This window comes from Helianthus annuus, chromosome 9 (genome assembly GCF_002127325.2).
Source record: "Helianthus annuus cultivar XRQ/B chromosome 9, HanXRQr2.0-SUNRISE, whole genome shotgun sequence".
Classification (NCBI taxonomy): domain Eukaryota; kingdom Viridiplantae; phylum Streptophyta; class Magnoliopsida; order Asterales; family Asteraceae; genus Helianthus; species Helianthus annuus.
In genome coordinates, this window is record NC_035441.2 from 145,686,884 (window position 1) to 145,709,457 (window position 22,574).

The 22,574-nt window shown below is 35.3% G+C and overlaps 2 protein-coding genes across 2 annotated transcripts; both read left to right on the forward strand.

Moving 5' to 3' along the window:
* The first annotated feature begins 4,605 nt into the window (after window positions 1–4,605).
* LOC110923595 (probable receptor-like protein kinase At5g59700) lies at window positions 4,606–5,707 on the forward strand. Its single transcript, XM_022167665.2, has one exon. The coding sequence runs from the start codon at window positions 4,616–4,618 to the stop codon at window positions 5,681–5,683; it is 1,068 nt and encodes a 355-aa protein (XP_022023357.1). The 5' UTR covers window positions 4,606–4,615; the 3' UTR covers window positions 5,684–5,707.
* A 20-nt stretch (window positions 5,708–5,727) lies between these two features.
* Window positions 5,728–7,283, forward strand: LOC110923596 (probable receptor-like protein kinase At2g23200). Its single transcript, XM_022167666.2, is given in 1 exon segment — window positions 5,728–7,283. A coding segment is annotated over 1 exon segment (1,341 nt). The 5' UTR covers window positions 5,728–5,745; the 3' UTR covers window positions 7,087–7,283.
* Window positions 7,284–22,574: the final 15,291 nt, after the last annotated feature.

A 22,574-nucleotide genomic window follows, 5' to 3' on the forward strand; every position in this document is an offset into this window, starting at 1 on the left:
CTCTGATTACCATAACCCAAGGATAATTATCATTATTAACGATCTCCAGCGCCATTTCTGTAACACAACATATGATACCAAATTACCAACTTCGACCAAACAACAAACCAGTTTGCGAAATGCGAACTGGAACCATGTTTAAAACTGACCCGATATGGTTTGAAAGTTAGAAACCGATTTGAGACCGCTTAAATCAACCAGTTTTGAACCGGTTTGTACATTTTATGAGTTGAACCAGGTTGGAATCAGTTTGAAAAACCGATGCTACAAACCGGTTTTTTTCGAGAATGTAAAAGAAATTCGACCGTTGGGATGGCTATATAGGCGCTTGTGACCATTTTTTTTGCATTTCTTTTTTCCAATGTCCCCATATGTTTGTATGAATATGTATTGGATGTTTGATCACTAACACTCGAAAAACGGTCTTGAATAGGCACATGGTATCCGACAACCATCAATCCCAATATTTCGTTGGTGTTGGATATTTCATCAAGTGACCTGACAGTTGCGCAATTTCTAACAACGAGTAAAACACTGGTTTTTGGGCAAATTTTGATTTATGGGAATTTTCGAACGTGTCAAAAGAGCTCAATGTAAGAAATGTCGTAGATTTATGAGCATGTGTCAAACACGACTTTAAGAATCCATATGGGTGGAACTTGCAAGCCGGTGAATAATGCTCAGGCTCGAAGTTAAGTAATACTAACAAAGCAACTTATATAAATAAAACAATTCACAATTTCTATATATTTTTTTTTGCAATGTATTGGTGTTTTGTAATAAACTTTATTTTGTTTATTTTCTATATATAAATGATAGTTATTTTTTTCTGCCTTTACTTTATTTTTATTTATCTTAATTATAAAAATAAAAATGTTCTTACACATATCATAGATTCATATATTTTTTTGTTGAGTGTGTCATTAGTCATGTATTATAGAACTTGCAACCTTTGATGCGTTTGAGACCATAGGCCGAATACAAGCACAAGAATGATTAAGGCATTAGGTAAATCTTTTCTTTTTAAACCATTTATTCCATCCTCACCTAAAATCTATCCCTTATTCGCCAACTTTGAGCATAAACCTTTCATTTGACCAACCTAGTTAGCCTTTTGACAGTTAAACCTTTTTTTTATTTTTAACCCCTGCGATAAAAAATCGGTTTTAGAATTAGTTTGTCTTGTAAAATTGTGGTTTATTTCTGCATGAAAAAAATCAAAAATTTAGAAAATATTATGAAAAATAAAAGAAAATTGTGGTGAAAAAGCACAAAAACATGTGTTTGTAGTTTGTGGAATAAAAGGCAAAAATAATTTGCCTCGTAGTTTGATGTCCGTAGTTATTTTATTGTAGTTGTTTATGTAATAAAGATCGAATTTTCATCACCTTAGCCACTTTTAAAATATCTTATTCCACACCCTTAGCCTAGCCTCATTACAACCCTTATAGACTTTTTGATATGCGCTTTGTATTTGTGTTCATTGTTGGAGAATGATTGAGTTGCAAGCTTATGCGGGTATGTGTTATAATCGGTTTTAGTGTTCACTGGAGAATTGCTAATTCATCATTGTTAGCTAAAATTTAAATCGAGTGTAGAGAACATTATGAGGGATATGGCTACCGAAGATAACAAACGGTCGATTTGGACCATTCTCATATTTAGTGGTAACTTAACTATCTACATCTATGTATGTTGTGAGCTTTATGTCATCATTATTATTATAACTTTTGTTGTATACGACAACCATGGATTCTATGAGTGTTCTCATTTGTTTATAAGCTTTTATGTTCCGTTGTAGTTTTGACTTTCCTGTTATGCTAGTTTCCAACTATTCGTCGTTAGCCGTCAATAGTCTCAATTTAAAAAATAATCACTGTAGTCTCAACTATTGACATATTGGTCACCAATGGACCTTAACTAACAGAACCCTAACGCCGTTAGTCTCCGGTCTGTGGAAAACCATTTTTGGTCAGAAAAAAGGTTTCTAAAGATCCAATCTAAGGTTACAAAGAGGTTTGGGATGAAAATGTTAAGTTTTCAGGCCAAAAATTGAGTTTTTCGGCCAAAAAGAGGTTTTCCAGCAAAAAAATGAGTTTTCCGGCGACTTCAATAACTGCGCTTTTACTAGAAAAATGTCCTAAAGGTCCGTAACAAGGTTACAAAGAGGTTTGGGACAAAAATGTTGAGTTTTCCGGCCAAAAAAGAGTTATCCGGCCAAAAACTTTTTTCGGCGACTGGAGACTAGCGGTGTTAGGGTTCTGTTAGTCAGGGTCCATTGGAGGCCAATATGTTAATAGTTAGGACTGGCAATGGTTATTTTTAAAGTTGGGACTGTTGGCGGACAACAACGAATAGTTGGGATTATTAAAATCCAATATTCCTAGTTTTGGTTATTATAAGATTTAAATTGATTATGTAAATGTGATTTATTGCAAACTATATTGCATTTCTCATATTGTATGCATGGGTTAAACTATATCGTCGTTACGAATCAATCCAAGAAGCGAATCGGAATCGGAAATGTCTGTTCAAATGTTTTACGTTCTCCTTCATCCAGTCCCATCGTACGTTTTACAATCTTGGATTTGTTCTTTCAAATCAGAATCGAAAAAACAATGGTTATCGGATATGGGTGTTATGGTGGTTGGGAGGTTGAAGGTGGTGTTGGGTTTGTGGAGCAAACAAAAGAAGAAAAGAAGAGGGAAGAGGAGGTGGGGTTGGGTGGGTAGGTGGCTAAGAGGTGGGTCTCACTTAATTTTTTTATTAGTAAGGGAAATTTTATCATTTCACACCTACTTAACATCAAAAACTAACCTTCATCCGCTTCAAGGACTGTCCGAGAACGAATGTGCAAAAGTTGAGGACTATTCCTGTAATTTTAGAAGTTTAGGGACTATAGGTGAAATTTGAGCATACCACATGGACTATCGAGACATTTTTCTCAAATATTTATCAAAACTGAATTATGAGTGGTAATGTATGAGTAATCTAAGCATAAATGTACATGTTATTAAATCTCCTTGCATTTAGTTATTTTTTTTGTTAATGTAATGTGGTATAAAACTTCGAATATATATTTGCAACATGCTTATTTGATGTACGTTCCAATAAAAAATTTGTTCAAAATCATACATATCAAATATAATTGTTTTTTTTTTTTCTTTTCCGTGACGAATCAATTAAACTAACATCATCCACACAACACAACTTTGATGGCAGTACAAGTACTACTTTTTATGGTTTAAGATATACAATTTAGTCTATTTCGGCCAAACAATATTTTTTGTATCGTACACTTATACCGAGTGTCGGTATTGTACCACTGACGGCACAAATCAACTAATTCCAACCGAACAACATTAGAACCATTATTGGTACCATCGGAATGGTTACTAGAATTCGCTTTGTTTGGTTTTCGATCGATATAAAACATGTGTCAATATTTGTTTGGGCATATCACAACTAATTTTTTGGACTTTCTCTTTCGATTGCTATACTAAGTGTTGTAACGTGTATTGTACCGTATAAACTAAACTCATACCGTCTTAAGTACTGGCCACAACGTGTAAGAGAATTCTAGTAGTTATAATTTATAAGGATATTGCTTATTTCATCATGACGTAAGGAAAATTTTTTATAGTTTTTTAGAAAAAACAAACTTGACTAACCACATAGTGCGTTTATAAAATAAACGTAGGTTAATTAAATAGCCAATGAATAAGATTTAGCTTCCTGGTTTTAGCCTTCATCTGCCGGCTATTTAGCTTACGTTTTTTTTCCTCCGTCAACTACTTAACTTGAGATTTACACGTGCCATTTTTATTTGTTTTTTTTATGGAGACTTTTGTACTTCACGATTAGTTTTTATGTAAGCTAAACCTAGCCCTCTTATAGCCTACGGATCTTGTTTGCCGTCATCCGATTGACATTTCTGTGTTTGTCTATTTTGACAAAGTTAAATGTGCATGTCTGTTCCGTTAATTTTGAAGATAAGCTTTTCTAATCTAGTAATTTTCCCATGTTTATATTAGTAATGATGAAGATTATCTTAACTCATGCATTTTAGTATTATTTAATTAGCGGGTTAAACCCATGTGTAGGGATGTTAAAATCTGAAAGGCTCGGGTTTGACTTAAAAAAAGTTTATCTACAATGGTTTTATTACACAAAAGTTATATGATGTAACTCAAAAAAAGTTGTGTTTTACATCGATAGAAAACTATAAAAACGAATACCTGATACCGGTTTCGCTTATACCGATACCGTTACCGATGTTGTTCAGTCAGTACCAGCTCAGTTCGTCACAATACTGCTATTTCGAATACATACAAACTCAGTTTTCAAACTAATAAATAAACAAATACATGTATACCAAAGAGTCAAAGAGTATGAGAAAAATCCTGAAAATCATGGTAGCCTAAAAAGGTAAAACTAATAAAAACAAAATTTTAGCAACTAAGCTTTTTGTTATTTTTAAACACTCCGTTTAGAGCCTCTGGATACTCGTCTTCGTCAACTTCCTTTTGAAATGCTGTCTTCTTCCTCCTTGTACAAGGAATCAAATCAATATCTATTTCAGTCGAATAGAACCGGATATTCTTCACATGCTTCAATGGAGTCCACTCTTCTCATCATCCTTCTCTCTGCTCTTTCACTTGTTTCCTCACAATCACAATATGTGCCAGACCACTACTTCGTTAACTGTGGATCTAACTCTGATACCGATTTCACCCGAAAAACATTCACCGGAGATGAAAACCCCACCACCTTCTCACTTTCCGGTGGCCACAAGGCCGTAAACAACAATCCGACGTCAGAAATCTACCGAACAGCAAGAGTTTTCACTAAGAAGTCATGGTATGAACTCGAAGCGGATGGAAACAACACTTTTGTGATGGTAAACCTTCATTTTTCACCCTTTGTTTATAATGGAATTGAATTATCTACTTCCAAATTCGATGTTTCAGTTTCTGGGTACACTTTGTTATCTGATTTTAATGTCGGAAACTCGACTGTGATCAAAGAGTTCATAATCCCAATTGGATTAGAACGAAAGTTTAGAATTCAATTCACACCCTCCAGTGGTTCATCCCCTGCTTTTGTTAATGCGATTGAAGCTTTCACAACACCACCTCAATTGTTCAAGCATGGCGTCCCTACACCTCATATATCACCCTTGGGGAAAACTGGTGATATGGATAACATATCTTCATCTTATGCTTTCATCCCAGTTTATAGGATTAACGTTGGTGGTCAGAGCATTGATGTAAACCATGATACTTTAAGAAGAAACTGGATATCAGATGATCCCTTCATCAATAATATTGACGCAGTGGAGAACACACCACCCTCAGGCACAATCAATTATGGCCAAGGTTGGGCTACCAGATATGATGCTCCTGATGCTGTTTACAACACAGCCCAACAATTGAAACCGAATTCGTCGGTCAATATAACATGGAATTTTAGAGTTAATAAGAACGCCATGTACCTTGTTCGGGCCCATTTCTGTGACATTGTAAGCCAAGCCTTCATGAGTTCTGATGATGCCTTCAATTTCTTCATTTACAGAAATTATAAGGAGGTGATTAATCCGGGTGATAAGGTACGCGCGCCGCAAGAACATTTATACAACACAAATAAAGGCTTGTGGTGGATTCCGTTGAGTCTGGATTTGTGAATGTTAGTATCGGAGCAATTCCCGGTAACAGTCAACCCGTGTTATTGAATGGGCTCGAGATCATGGAGTTGTTGAAGAATTCGGGTGTAGTTGATCCTTTGAACGATGGGAATAGCAGCAAGAAAGCGTACATCGCGGTTGGATGTGCTGTTGGAGGTGTGATGTTTGTTTTGTTGCTAGGTTTTTTTATCGGGTTTAAGTACTGGAAAGCTAAGCTGGTGGTAGGGACAAATAGGGAATCTAACACGGTACCATCGCACGGTCAGAGTTCATACACAAGCATAAATTTCGACTTTACCATTAACGACCCGTCACAACATCCTAACTTGAATCTCAACCTTCAGTTCCAGTTTGCCGACATATTGCAAGCGACAAACAATTTCGATGAGAAGTTGGTGATTGGAAAAGGAGGATTCGGGAAGGTGTATAAAGGAACTCTTCCAAGTGGAAAGACAGTTGCGGTGAAGCGAGCCGAGAAAGGACACGGGCAGGGTCGGCCATAGTTCATGACAGAAATTATGGTCTTGTCAAAAATACGACACCAACATCTAGTTAGTTTAATTGGGTATTGTGATGAGAAATCCGAGATGATACTGGTGTATGAATACATGGAAAAGGGCACTCTTCAAGAACATTTATACAACACAAATAAAGACGGCGAGAAGCTCTCGTGGAGTAAGAGACTTGAGATCTGCATTAGTGCGAGTCAAGGATTACATTACCTCCACACGGGTTCTGATGCGGTGATAATTCATCGTGATGTTAAGTCAACAAACATCTTGCTTAACGAAAACAATATAGCGAAAGTGGCTGATTTCGGGATATCTCAATTCGATAACTTGGAGGAAAGCGAGATGAATATTAAAGGGAGCATCGGGTATTTGGATCCTGAATACATAAGTTGCTTGAAACTTACTCAAAAATCAGATGTTTACTCTTTTGGAGTTGTTTTACTTGAAGTGCTATGCGCGAGGCCTGCACTTGATAACAAGCTTCCTCAAAAGGAAGTAAATTTGGCTGAGTGGGCGATCAAACAGATAGAGAATGGGATGGTGGAGAAGATAATTGATCCGTATCTTGTAGACAAGGTAAACCCGATTTCACTAAAAAAATATTTGGAAACGGTTGAGAAATGTTTGAAGAACACAGGAGATGAGAGGCCAAGTATGCTTGATGTGTTATGGGACTTAATATATGCGTTGAAGCTTCAACAAATGGTGGAGAATAAAGAGCCAAATGAAGATAGCATAATGAATACATCGTTGGAGTGGTCGACGCTAATAACTAATCATTTGCCTTCTAAAAGTGACGATGATGTTTATGATGTGAACGATAACTCGGTCTCAACTTATCCAAGTGAAAGCCAAGTATTTTCCAAGTTGAAGATTGATGAAGCCCGATAGTATAAATAAGAACAATCAAGGTGCGTTCCATAAAACCTTTAATGTTTTCAGCTTTTCAAGTTAGGGTACATAACCATGTTGCCATGCCATTTATCACCGGATCACAAGACCATGTTCTCTTTGTATGTAATTGTGTCTTATTGATTTATGTTGTCAAGTCATGCACCTAGAGTAAATAGGGTATTATATCCATGAGTAGCATGTGATTTGTGTCAATTATTTTTAATTTACCCAATGACCTTTGGCATAGCGGTATCAAGGTATTGAGTAAAACTTTTTTCTTTTCAAGCGGTGGACAAAAAGATGTAGTTTAATAGTAGATTTAAATAGTGTGTGAATTTCTATTAAAAAAACTTTTTGATTAAATAGGTAAATATCAATTAAAGATTGAGTTAAACTAAAGTAAGAACCTATGCAGTTAATGCGGTAAAATATCAGATATCGGCCAAAGACCGGTATTTGAAATATAGGTTATCTCGGTGAGATATCGGCGGGATATCGGTAATTTTAATATAGTGCAGAATTTATATATATAACAATTTAACACTAATAATTCAGAGATATATCGGTCAATATCGCCGATAATAACGGTATCGATATTCTAATAATATTTTACTAGGGGATCGATATTAACTGCATAGATAAGAACTAAGTTGCAATGAAACTAAGAAGCAAGAAATACACCAAAGCAAAAGAGTGTGGACATTGGTTATATATGAATATAAGAAACAATTTGTTAGAGCATATCCAACGGCTTCAAGTGGACGGGATGCATGGCACAACCTATTTAAAACCAACTAGTGTTAGTTTGTTATTGTATTAATCTTTCTTATAAGTATAATCTTACATAATTATTGTTTTTACAAGAGTAAACTGTCATTTTGGTCCTTGTGGTTTGGCCAGTTTTGCCACTTTAGTCCAAATCTCAAACTTATTACATCTAGGTCCCTGTGGTTTGCATTTTGTTGCCATTTTAGTCCAAAATTCAAAAACCCATTTTTTTACTGTTACAACATCCTATTTTGTCCTTTAGTGCAGGGGCATTTTGGTCCATCTTAATTTATTATAACATTTCAATAATTAATAAATTCATCTTCAAGAACATCATCAAACTTCATCATCAAAACCCAGAAAATCCAGAAAATCAAGAACATCATCTTCAAGAAAATCAAGAACCCAGAACAAAACCAGAAACCATCACAAAAATCAAAATACAGACAACAACAAATCAAAACAAAAACCGATTTGTAAAAAGAAACGAGGCTCAGATCTGTATCTTCAAGAACATCATCATCAAAACCCAGAAAATCCAGAAAATCAAGAACATCATCTTCAAGAAAATCAAAAACCGATTTGTAAAAAGAAACGAGGCTCAGATCTATATCTTCAAGAACATCATCAAACATCATCATCAAAACCCAGAAAATCAAGAACATCATCTTCAATTTTGACTCGGATTAGGTGAAATCATCACAGCCTCGTGGTGAATAAAAGGAACTAACAAAATCAGAGATCATCATCCATCACAAAAACTAACAAAATCACAGATCATCTCGATGTGAATAAAAGGAACTAACATATCATCATCCATCATCTCGATCCCTTAAAACTAACAAAATCACAGATCATCATCCATCACAAAATCACAGATCATCATCCGTCTCCCCTCCACCACCGTACACCCTCCACCACCGTCTCCCCTCCACCACCGTCTCACCTCCACCACCGTCATCGTAAACCCTCCACCACCACCGTCTCTGACCACATTGTAAAAGCAAATTATTTACCTGGTTTTCAACAATACTTTTGCTACACCATCGTAGATCGAACATAGAATGTTCCAGATCTGCTAAACTTCCGGCGGTTTAGGGTTTCAGTATCGGCTTTGATGGTGACAGCGGTGGTGGCGCTTTAGGGTTTCAGTAGTGGCGGTGGTGGAGTTCACGGTGGTGGTGGTGGGAAGGGGGTGGAGGTGGCGGTGGTGGTGGTGCTATAGAGAGAGAGAAGAAAGAGAGAGGGAGGAGGTGGCGGTTGTGGTGCTATAGAGAGAGAGAGAGAAGAGAGAGAGAACTGATTATGATCATCATCATCCCCAACATCATCATCCTCAATATATATTAAAAAAAAAAACTAAAACAAATGAAATTTAAAAAATGATCAAAATGCCCCTGCACTGAAGGACAAAATAGGAGGTTGTAACAGTCAAAAAAATGAGGTTTTTGAATTTTGGACTAAAATGGCAACAAAATGCAAACCACAGGGACCCAGATGTAATAAGTTTGAGATTTGGACTAAAGTGGCAAAACTGGCCAAACCACAGGGACCAAAATGGCAGTTTACTCTTTTTACAATAATAAACATCTATGTAACTAGAAGGCAGTCAAGCATGTTAAAGAAACTGATATTCCGGTTGGGCAAAAGACATTTTCACAATCATAAATTTGTTACATTAATATGTAAATAATTAGAAGAAAAACCATTTGCATACCTTAAAACGTAAATTTAATAAAAATAAAATTCTGGCAACTTGACTTTTCTTGTTCAACAATCCGTTTTGACCCACTAGATATTGCACAAGTCTTCGTCAACTCCCTTTTTAAATGATGTGTTATATCGGCACCTTTTATTGTTACCATGTATCAGCTTTAATTGTATCTATTAAATATTAATAACATGGGTATACAGCGGTGACGGACTAATGAATTTTTTTAAGAGGTGCTAGAAAAATTTTTATGATGTTAGGCCCCTATTATATAAAAAAATTTCGATTCATAGCGGGTGGGGTCGTGTAAAACAAAACAAATTCAAACTAAAATTCATATAATCATCAAAAGCAAGACAAACGTCGTTACAAACAAATTTAAATGGGTGCCCTACATGTTATCATTTTTTTTGAAATCTATCCAAAACGTCATCTAGAGAGACCTTCCTAAACAATCAAACCCTAGTTTTACTTGATTCTGATAACATAAATAAACAAAGATTCAAATAAAACAACATAATCAATAATAAAAAAAAACATCAACAAACATACAAAGATCAACCCTTATCTACTTCCATATATCTCTATTTCTCCTAAACATTCAATAAGACAATAAAACAATTAAAAAACCATTATAAAACATACCTTACTCGTTTAACAGGAGAATTCCGTTGAAAAACAGATCGGTGATGGCCGGAATTCGGGATTTCTAACGAAAAAAAGATGTTGTCAATCTGGACAGTAGGTCGTGCGTTGCTCGGTGGGTTTTTTTTTTTTTTTTTTTTTTTTTTGGGGGGGGGGGGAAATTGGGTGTAATGGGTTATTTTACTAGTTTTTAAATTTTTTTTGGGCTGGGTCGAGCTTGGGTTAATAAAATTGGGTTATATATTGGGCTTAAACTTATAAGATTAGACGTAGTTTAATTGAGTTTAGTGGATACATAATAATTATATAAAGTATATTATATATTAATAATAATCAATGTTTATATATATATATATATATAGAGAGAGAGAGAGAGGAAGTGTAGGGTACAAATCCTCTAATCGATTACGTACACGATCCCCACAGCCATACACGTGTCCTGATTCAATTTAATTAGATAAGGGTATATCAGACATTCTGTTCAATCATATGAGGGCTAATTAGGGAATTCCGTCAACAAGGAAGCAGATTACGAGTTCGTTTCAAAACCGTCTATCTAATTATTGTTCGTTTCAATTCGATTTGTAGGTTTTTTGATTGATTCCTATACTGAAAATGCTGGATTCATCATTTATGATGTTTATTTTGGGTTTTTCATCGTAGGTTTACGGTTGATGTATGAGTTTTATTTGATTTGAAGGTGTTTTCATGTTATTAGATTGTAACGAGGTTGAAGATAAGATGTTCTGGGTTTATTTGGTGAGTTTAACATATCGCATGTGTTGTTTTTTAAACATCGCATGTGTTATTTTTAACATATCCAGATTGGATCATATGAATAATTTCGCATGTATAAGTTGGACATTTAGCACACAATAAAGTTTTAATATGTAATTTCGCATGTTTAAGTTGGTCATTTCGTAGACTAAAAAGTATTTAACATATTGAGCTCAATATTTCGCAAGCTTTAAAAGTAAGTATATATAATTTCGCACAGTGTGTTTTATAATTCAGTTCAATAATTCAAATCAAATAATTCAGTTCAATTATTGATATCAATAATTCATATCAATAATTTTACAGAGTGTTTTTCTTTTACTATAAAGTTTATCTTTTTATCACCATTTCAAACCACTTATATCTTATCTAATTAAAAAATGGCAGACCTCCCAACATCCTCTTCTGAATCAAGTATCAAACAATCTTTGAGAAAAAAAAGGATTCAGGAACAAATTCAAGAGGATCGATCATGTCAAGAGATGCTGGAAACCAACATTTCTCGTGTAACAGAAAACATGAAGAGAAGACAAGAAATTGTGAACTTGCTATCTCAGATGCAAGTGAGTAGTCTTCAAGAAATTGTTGTTATGTTCATTGTTAATCTGGGTGAGAGGGATGAGAAGCAGTTGAAAGAGTTGGCGGATGCAATAACTATCTTAAGATGCTCGATGGAGATGAAAATGAAGTTTCTTTCATCTTTTGAATGAACTTGTTTATTTTAGTGCTTTATTTAATAAAACATGCAAGTGTTTTATGTTCCATATAATTCGCATGTTGTGTTATGTCATGGGAGTTGATTTGGCATATTTATATTCCCCATTTTGCATATTTTAAGCAATTCAATGTCAAACATGCGATTTTATACATAAAACATGCAAAATTAAAAACATTAATGTAATCTAACAAGTCTAAATATGCAACAGAAATTCAACATCAAACAAGTCTATTAGTCCTTTCCAATAAATGCTCTCAACCTATCTGGGATTATTTTTTCCAAATCTTTGATATACTTTTCTTTGTCCGACCTTTTATCGAAAGCATTTGTCTGTTTAATTATTTTTTGACGCTCCACATTGTGTTCAGATAGAATGATTTTACTTAGATATCTGTGCCTCAGGAGATGAAGTTGTGAATTCTGTCTGTTGTTTACTTCATTTTTGTCACGGCCCCCGGCCCGGTTTGACCCGTTCCCGGAGCCGCGGGACAGAAATCCCGTGGTGTTTAATTTAGGCGATAGCGGAAGTCTTTTTAAAAGAGGATCTTTTAATATTTAAAACTGCACGTTACATAATTTAGGGATAAAACCCAGTAATTTACAATATTGTGATTTCAATGGAAATCTTTATTTTTCAAAACATGTTTCTTTATTTATTTACATTGAGCCACTTCTCTAAGCTGGTAGTGCTTCATGACACTTTTCTTAGCTCACAACAGTTCACCTGAAACATGTTTGAAAAAGGTTTTGTCAGCGGGAAATACTGAGTGAGTTCATTCAGGTTTTATGAAATGACCCTTAGTTATAAATTACAGCATAAGAGCGATTATGATGGTTCATATCTTATTTTTATCTGGCACTGCCACAATGGTGACAAGTCACAATGGTGACGATGGTCATACCACTATTAGATCAATGAACCTAAATAGTGATGATTATCCTTGTAGGTCAATGAACCTAACAGTGATTATCCCAAGTAGGCCAATGAACCTAACTGGGAGAAAATTAGTAATGTGCACAATACCCCACTAACCAATAATTCAAGATATCCACGACTTAGTCCCTGTAATTATAACTCTTGAAAATACTTTGGAGAATTGTAAAAATAGTTGATAAAAAGAGAATGACTCACATTGCAGATTTAACGAGCAGTGTATAAGCCTACTGATTAGCCTTGATTAACCTAATTTAACTAATAATGCACACACAACGGGTTAGTAACTTAATACAGCAATTACATCAATTCACGAGATCAAACCCTCACAATGATTAACAAGTGCAATACTTGATAATTCAATCGGATTCACAACGAATAACAGAGCATAGTCCGAATTCGAACAGCACTCAAATATTCAAGTCGAAATCACGACGAATAATCAAAGCATAAGCTCAATTTGAGCAGCACTCAGACAATCGTTGGATAGTTATAATCGATCGGACGTTGAATCGTAATAGCGATCGAGTTATCACCCTGATTGCGGCAGCACTTCGTGACCCGTGTGTGTTTTAAGAGTATACAGAGTATAACTCAGTGTGTAATTCGACTTTGAACGTCGTTTGAGCAGCATAAATCGGCTGCCAATGTCTGTTATTTATACTAATTTTTGGGACAGGCTTACGAACCGTAAGCCATATCCCTTACGGTCCGTAAGGGACACCTATTTATCATAGGTCGGCCAAGGTTGGGACTAGCTGTGCTGAATCAACAAAATCGACCAATCAGGACTAAACAACGTTTTATTTAGATAATCGTCCAACTAGGGTTTACTCCCCTTGAGTTTTAGGGGCCCTGATCCTGATTCCGATTGTTCTGAAAATTTTAGGGTTTGTGCAGAATCACTTGGGTGTCTCAATTAGGGCTTTCTTATGGGATAATTATTATCCTAATTATTAATTTTTGTGAGAGTTGTTACATCCTCCCCACCTTAAGAAAAATCTCGTCCTCGAGAATTACTGGAACAAATAAGGATACTTTTGCTTCTTTTCTGATTCCAGTTCCCGAGTGTATTAGGGTTACTAATAATGGTTTGTGTTTTGAGAAATTTGCTCTTCCTTGTCTTCTATTTGCAGTGATTTTTCTATAATTTCAGCTTTTTATTTACCTCTACATCTTGAAGAGGTACTACCAGGGATTCGTCTTATAAACATTTCTTGAGATGGGATACATGAAATACAGCATGTATTCCAGCTAACGCTTCTGGTAGTTGTAAACGATAAGCAACTGGTCCTATACGTTTGATCATTGAAAATAGTCCTACGTACCTTGGACTTTAGCTTTCCTTTCTTATCATATCTAATAACTCCTTTCCAAGGAGATACTTTCCATAGCATTTTGTCTCCAACTTAAACTCCATCGGCTTTCGTCTATTATCTGTATAATTCTTCTGACGATCTTTAGCCGTTTTCAACCTTTCTTTAGTGATACTGAATATCACAGTCGTAGTCACTTAGGATTTTTATTCATCTTCTTTGTCTCATGTTTAATTCTTTTTGCTCAAATATATAACTTAAATTCTTATGACCCGTATAGATAGTAAACTTACTTCTATACAGATAATGTCTTTGATTGTTAAGGGCGCAACTTATGGCTCCTAATTCTAAATCATGAGTGGTATAGTTGTCTTTGTGCTTTTTCAATTGCCTTGATGCATACACAATTACCTTTTGGTGTTGTATTAACATACATCCAAATCCTAGCTTTGAAGTATCACCATATACTTTAAATCTTCTGTTCTTTCTAGTACAGCTAGGATTGAGACCTTTAATTTATGCTTTTAAGATTCTAAAGGCTTCTCCTTCTTGTTTAGGTCCTTATTCAAACTTAAATGTTTTTACAGGTTAGCTTAGTTAATTGATATAGCTATCTGGGAAAATCCTTAATAAACCGTCTATAGTATCTTTACACAACTCCTAATTTCCATCGAGGATTGCGGAATCTACCATTTGGTAATTGCTGCGATCTTATCAGGATCTATGTGAATACCTTTATGGTTTGTCATGTGTCCTAAGAATTGCACTTCTTGCAACCAAAATTCATACTTCGAGAATTTGGCATGTAACTTTTTTTTTTCTTAACAAAGTTAAGAGTGCATGTAGGTGCTTGCAATGTTTCTCCTGACTTTTGGAGCAAATAAGTATATCGTTGATAAGAACGATTACCGATTTATCCAAGTCTGGTTTTCAGATCCTATTTATTTTACGAATGTTGCAAGTGCATTCGTTAATCCGTAGAGCCTAACTAAAAACTTGTAATGACCATACCTAGTTCTGGAAGCAGTCTTAGGTATGTCCTTTTCTTGTACTTGAACGTAAGTACATCTTAGAAAAATATTTGGCTCCTTGAGGTTGCTCGAAAAGATCATCAATCCTAGGTAATGGTATCGATTCTTAATTCCATTTTCTATAATTAATATACATTCTTATTGAATCATCCTTTTTCTTTAACAAGCAATACTGGTACTCCCTAAGGGAAGGAACTATGTTGTATGAAACCTTTTCTTAGTAATTCATCTAATTGATTTTTCAGTTCTAATATTCTTGTGAGAGTTAACCGATAAGGTGCCTTGGCTATCGGTATAGGTTCTGGAATTAAATGAATCCTAAATTCTATCTCCTTATCTAGTGGTAATCCCGGTAACTTTTCTAGGAATATATCTGGGTATTCTGAACTACAGGAATTTCCTTAAGTTCTTTATTCTTAGTACTAATGATTACTGAAATCATATATACGATTTCTTGCTTTTGTTCATAACTAGCAACCTTCATTATTGATATGAACTTCGTGACCTTATGTGGTTTCTTTCCTGTAATCATACTTGCTTCTCCGACGAGTGTCTGTATTTCTATGAAATTCTTATCACAGAGAATTCGAACATGGTTGGCTACTAACTAATCCATTCCTAACATAATATCAAATTTAGCTAATATCATAGGTAATAGGTTTTGCAAAGAATTTATAACCTAGGAGTTCTATATTTTCTTTTTGCAAAACTTTACCTATGCCAACAAAATTTCCGGTTGCCATTTTGACTATAAAGATTTGCCTAATTTTGGTTAATGGTAAGTTAAGAGCTTGACGGAATGAAGTATTTACAAAACTTTGGTTAATACCAGAGTCAAATAATAATTTTGTGTAAACGTTGTAGACTAAGAACGTACCGGCTATCACATCTGGAATGAGTTCGGCTTCCTGAGCCGTCAGTTGGAAGGCTCTTACATTCCTTTTTGCTTCTTCTGCAGGTTTAGCTTTATTGTTATATAGTTTGTTCAGTTTTGGACAATCTGGCCTAAGATGTCCTGGTTCTCCACAGTTGTAGCAAACTGAAAATTTCTTCCTCCTGCAGTCTTCTTCTTGATGCCCTGAAATTTTGCAAAAATTGCAATATCCTTTGCATCTTCCAAAATGCTTTCTTTTGCAAAAATCGCAAAATGGGCTAGTGGAAGATTGCCCGTTCCCTCCTTTCTTAAAGTTGTTATGGTTACCCGGACGAAATCCTTGGGTAATCTTTTGGGCTACTTCCTTCCTTCTATTTTCTTCTCTTGTCCGTACTAGTTCGTTAGTCAGAGTATTGGCTAAATCCACCGCATCATCAATCGTGCGAGGTTTCGCAGCTTTGACGATATTACGGATTTCGGAAATCAACCCCCAAATATAACGGGAAATAAGTACTGGCTCTGGCGAAGCCAGGGTTGGTACTACTCGAGCATACTCGAAGAATGTTGAAGTATACTTTCGACAATCTACATCCATCATTCGGTGGGTTAAAAACTTATTTGTCATTTGTTCCTTTTCATATTCAGGACATAATTTTCTTTCTACCAAGCTCTTAAATTCTTCCCAGTTCATAGCATACGCCATCCTTCTTCCTTTTGCTTGTAACACCGTATTCCACCATTCTAGCGCCCCTTCTTTGAAAAGGTTTAATGCGTACATGACCTGATCATCCTGAGCACATTTACTTATGGCAATTACTGCCTCGGTTTTCTCTAACCAACGCAGTGCCGCAGTCGCTCCTTCATTGCCTGCAAACTCAGTGGGTTTACAAGCAAGAAATTCTTTGTAAGTGCAACCAGGCGTCGCAACTTTCATTTTCTTAGGGAGCGGAGCTTGTCGCGGTTCATCATCATGATTAACATGATCATTGCCTCCGTTTACGCTATTACTGAAGTTATCTTCAGAAATACGTTTGCTAGGAACGATTTGTTATAGTTCTATTGGATTTTTAACAGCAGCAACGATTGCTGGAATAGCGTTGGCTATCCCTTGAGCAATTATTGTTGGAATAGTATTGGCTATCCCTTGAGCAACGATATTTTCTATATCTTGCCTAGTCATATATTGATCCCCTGATTGTTGCTCAGGTTGATTAACCTCGTTAACTGGTTCATTATTAGCGTTTTTCATCGGATAACTAATTTATAGATGAATAATTAGTATACAAGAAATAATCCAATGTTATACTTAATTGCACATAATCACGTAAACAAACCCAAATTTGTAAATTTTCTAAAATTTTATTATATCATGCTTCTATATACAACCGTTTTATTATTTATTTTACACATACTGGTTTTTATTATTACTATTACACAATCATAGTTTCATAAATCCCCTATCCTTTTGTCAACGATATTCTAGTAACGGTGTTCCCTCTTATCGTATTTCCAGGAGATCTGTTTCCCAATCTCTTGGATCCTATTCCCAACATTCATTAGTTCTTCACCAAGCGAAGGTCAGTCGTATTCTCGTTATTTACTGGTGGATTTGGTAAAGGTTCTAGATTGAACTGAGGAAAAAAAAAACTTATAGGGATTGTTTTGTAACTGTATTTCATTAGTCAACCAGTCGTCTATTTCGAAAGGTCGCGAGTGGATTGAAGGGTTTGGAATAGCTGGTTCTAAGTTAATTGGTAGTTGTGTTTCAGAGAGTGAGTAAAATCATTTTCATTAACAGGCTTAATAGTACTATAGCTTGTCAATATAAAATCTAACTCCTCCTGAGATGGTAATCTTTCAATTTGCCTAGAACTTTCCTCAATTTCCATTTTCTTAGGCTTGGGTTTCTCGAGAGGTAAAGCGTTGAATTCTATAGGTTCCTCTATGTCTGGTATATATCTATTGAAATCTCTAGAAACCTCTATTCTTACTGGATAGAGATTTAAATTCTGAAGGGCGTCAGACAAGTCACTCATGCTGTTTAGCAAAATACACACAATTACTAAGTTAGAATTTATAACAAATTTGATAGAAAACTTTGAAATACTATTTCATACTGTTTAATTACCAAAACAACTGAAATTTAAAACATCCTAGCTTTTATTTATAAATCTATATATTTACTGAATAAGGTTTCTCGACTGTAGATAATAAAGATACTATGTCCAATTATCTAAAAATTTGCATTAATTGCTACATTGGCTAGCATATAAAGATCTGTCCAAGCTGGACACAATTAGTCGGATACTAAAACACATAATCACAAAATAGTAATTAATAAAATTAAGTATTTTATAAATACTTAATTGGTTTAAATCAGTGGCTTGATCAGTGGCTCTGATACCACCTTTTTCTGTCACGGCCCCCGGCCCGGTTTGACCCGTTCCCGGAGCCGCGGGACAGAAATCCCGTGGTGTTTAATTTAGGCGATAGCGGAAATCTTTTTAAAACAGGATCTTTTAATATTTAAAACTGCACGTTACATAATTTAGGGATAAAACCCAGTAATTTACAATATTGTGATTTCAATGGAAATCTTTATTTTTCAAAACATGTTTCTTTATTTATTTAAATTGAGCCACTTCTCTAAGCTGGTAGTGCTTCATGACACTTTTCTTAGCTCACAACAGTTCACCTGAAACATGTTTGAAAAAGGTTTTGTCAGCAGGAAATACTGAGTGAGTTCATTCAGGTTATATGAAATGACCCTTAGTTATAAATTACAGCATAAGAGCGATTACGATGGTTCATATCTTATTTTTATCTGGCACTGCCACAATGGTGACAAGTCACAATGGTGACGATGGTCATACCACTATTAGATCAATGAACCTAAATACTGATGATTATCCTTGTAGGTCAATGAACCTAACAGTGATTATCCCAAGTAGGCCAATGAACCTAACTGGGAGAAAATTAGTAATGTGCACAATACCCCACTAACCAATAATTCAAGATATCCACGACTTAGTCCCTGTAATTATAACTCTTGAAAATACTTTGGAGAATTGTAAAAATAGTTGATAAAAAGAGAATGACTCACATTGCAGATTTAACGAGCAGTGTATAAGCCTACTGATTAGCCTTGATTAACCTAATTTAACTAATAATGCACACACAACGGGTTAGTAACTTAATACAGCAATTACATCAATTCACGAGATCAAACCCTCACAATGATTAACAAGTGCAATACTTGATAATTCAATCGGATTCACAACGAATAACAGAGCATAGTCCGAATTCGAACAGCACTCAAATATTCAAGTCGAAATCACGACGAATAATCAAAGCATAAGCTCAATTTGAGCAGCACTCAGACAATCGTTGGATAGTTATAATCGATCGGACGTTGAATCGTAATAGCGATCGAGTTATTACCCTGATTGCGGCAGCACTTCGTGACCCGTGTGTGTTTTAAGAGTATACAGAGTATAACTCAGTGTGTAATTCGACTTTGAACGTCGTTTGAGCAACATAAACCGGCTGCCAATGTCTGTTATTTATACTTATTTTTGGGACAGGCTTACGGGCCGTAAGCCATATCCCTTACGGTCCGTAAGGGACACCTATTTATCATAGGTCGGCCACGGTTGGGACTAGCTGTGCTGAATCAACGAAATCGACCAATCAGGACTAAACAACGTTTTATTTAGATAATCGTCCAACTAGGGTTTACTCTCCTTGAGTTTTAGGGGCCCTGATCCTGATTCCGATTGTTCTGAAAATTTTAGGGTTTGTGCAGAATCACTTGGGTGTCTCAATTAGGGCTTTCTTATGGGATAATTATTATCCTAATTATTATTTTTTGTGAGAGTTGTTACAATTTTCTTTCACAAACCCTGTCACCCTTGGTGTTTTCTCTCCTTTATATGTTTCCATATGACGCATCGCAAACACTCCACAGTCTACACCGTTATTCTCCGTCCTCCATTCCATCACTTTTCTTTGTATCACTGATGTTTCAAGTGCTTTTATAGCTGGTGTTGGTTTTAAGGCCTTTTGTAGGTATAAAACCAATACCCTTCTATGTAACATATCAACATTGTGTCAGTAGCTTTTACATAAATATAACATGTATATGAAGAAGTTTTTGTATTACCAGTGTGTCTGGAAGCCCCTTGTATCTATCCGAAAACTCTTGTTCAGCTGCTGAATTGTCAATCAGCTCAATTTTTCCGGTTTTCAAGTGGAAGCACAAGACATAGAAGTGGTCACCTTGAAGTACCGGAATAAACACCAAGTTAACCGAATCAAGTTTTTTTTACCTCATATTTTAGGATTATGTCTTCTAAATTTGAGGCAAATACGTTTAGACGTTGGTTGTCTGTGTAAGTATCCTCCTTGTACATGATATCCGGCTGTATGTTATGTAATTAGAATCAATGTTAAGTAATGTATTACAAGGTTTCTATACATGCGAAATTAGTACATGCAAAATAATGTGTGAAAATTTTCACATGCGAATTTTATGTATACTGTATGCGAAATATAAATAGTATGCGAAATGTTGTGTTGGATCTGAGTTTCCTTTTGATTGTATTTTTGTTTGTAAAATAAGATGGAGATGAACGAGTGTGCAGCGGAAATTAAGATGAACACAAACTTTGTATACAATCAAATGAGAGTAATACTTTTAATCAAACATCTTTACACAAAGAACCGAATGATTGAATTTATTTCAATTACGATTACAATGATGATGAATGAATGCAAACTCCCCCTCAGCCAGAGCTCAGCAGTTTGTTCATGCAAAGAAGATGAATGATGTGAAGAGCTAATAGAACAGTACAAAGTACTGTACTATTTATAAGCACTTGCAAACTACTGAGCATCTTTAGCTGACATCACCATGAAAGTGACATCTAACCTCCTAACAAACTCTAACCTCTGATCTATACAGACACTGCTTTTCTTGAACTACTGCTAATACATTCTATTACAAACAGACTTTAGAACTACTGCTGCAACCTTCTACTGCTGTGAACCCAACAGCACTTATCCGGATCAGCAGTGCTTGACTCAAGGCAGTAGATTGAATCAGCAGGACTTGAGTCTTCATCAGATCTTTAATTGAGCAGCAGTTATTTGTCAGCAGTTAGTAAGATCAGCAGATAGGAGGTCATCAGTTGTTGTAATCACTTTCAAGGGGAGAGATATGTATATCAGCATCTGCTTATTCTGAATTCACTGAGCTGATCCAGTTTTGGCTTTACATTATCTGTTCCTCTGATAGGGTTCAATCCCAACATGTTGTTTTTGTTTTAACAGGAAAACTATCTACTATTCTACATGCGATTTAACTGTAATTAGTATGCAAAATCATTGATATGCATTTTCAGTTTTAATTTCAAATGCCAATATGTTTAGAAAAACATACCATCATTGTGCTAAACAAGAAGAGTCTGTATGGTGATGATTTTATATCCCTCTTCTTCTATTCAAGGTTGAGAACATCCACAAATGCATCTATTCCGTTTGATGCTACGTACTGACCCCTGTAGAAGCTTTCAAAGATACCTTTGACCGTGTAAACCCCTGTTTTTGATCGGTAAAATACATCCCTGTCAGGCAAAAATTAAACAATTAAATATTTTGAGTGTATATATTTAGATGTTTGTTAGTTGATATAATTGTTTTACTTACTCTATATTTGCAAATGTAGTAAATGTGTATCGGATCACACTCAATTCTTGATTCAAGAGTGCTTCGTGCATGTTTACCACTCTGTTGTAGAAAGGGGAACAAAATGCTTCTCCAAGTTCTGCACATCTTTTCTCATTTCGAATTTTGGCGGCTTCTATTGTCTTATAAAGGAGTTCATTTAACCCCTTTGGTAGAACTTGTTTTGGTTTTGAGTTTTTTATCCCCTTAGCTGTTTTCCCCTTATTTTCTTCTAGGCTGGGTCCCAGGCTCAAAAGCGACTCAACTGATTGCAATTCCTCAGCCGTCACCTGAGGGCATTGAACTTCTGGTTCCTTCTCAACTTCAATACCTGAATTGGTTTGTTGAGGGTCCTTTTGTGTAGTTTCTCCTAAAGAAACTGCTTCCACTTCTGTCTCTTTTTCTTGAACTTTTTCTTGAATATTTTGTGTAGATTCGGCTAAGTTTATTGTTTCTTCCATACCAGTTTGGTTTTCACCACTTTCTACAGGCCAGAGTAAGTTAAAAGATATAATATTTTGTTCTTTTTATTTTTTTTCTAATATAAAGTGTTTTTTATCTTGGACAGGTGGTTTGTAAGCGTATACACCCGTTTCGACAGTTTGAATGTTTGCAATAAGGGTGTCTGTCACTCCTTCATCATCTTTATTTGTCAATCCTTTATCATCTGGCTGCAGTACCCCTATAGATACAAATTATTGAATTTAAATACATCAGAATCAAAATCGCATATTATAACATGAAATCGCATGCGAAATCAAATGTCAAGTATATACATGAAATCGCATGTGTATTTTTAAGGTTTCGCACGTTTATAAGAGATGGTAATTTTTAAATAATATCGCATGTGTTAATTTGAAATCGCATGTTTACCTTCTGATGCCATTTGTTCCAAAACATTGGATATTACTTGTTGAGCTTCTTCATTCTGTCTACTTTCTTTATTTGTAGTATCTTCATGATAAACTTCAGAAGCTGCATTTTCAG

Excerpts from the sequence above, each read along its gene's own strand:
- LOC110923595 (XM_022167665.2), top strand. The coding sequence starts at position 4,616 with ATGGAGTCCACTCTTCTCATCATCCTTCTCTCTGCTCTTTCACTTGTT.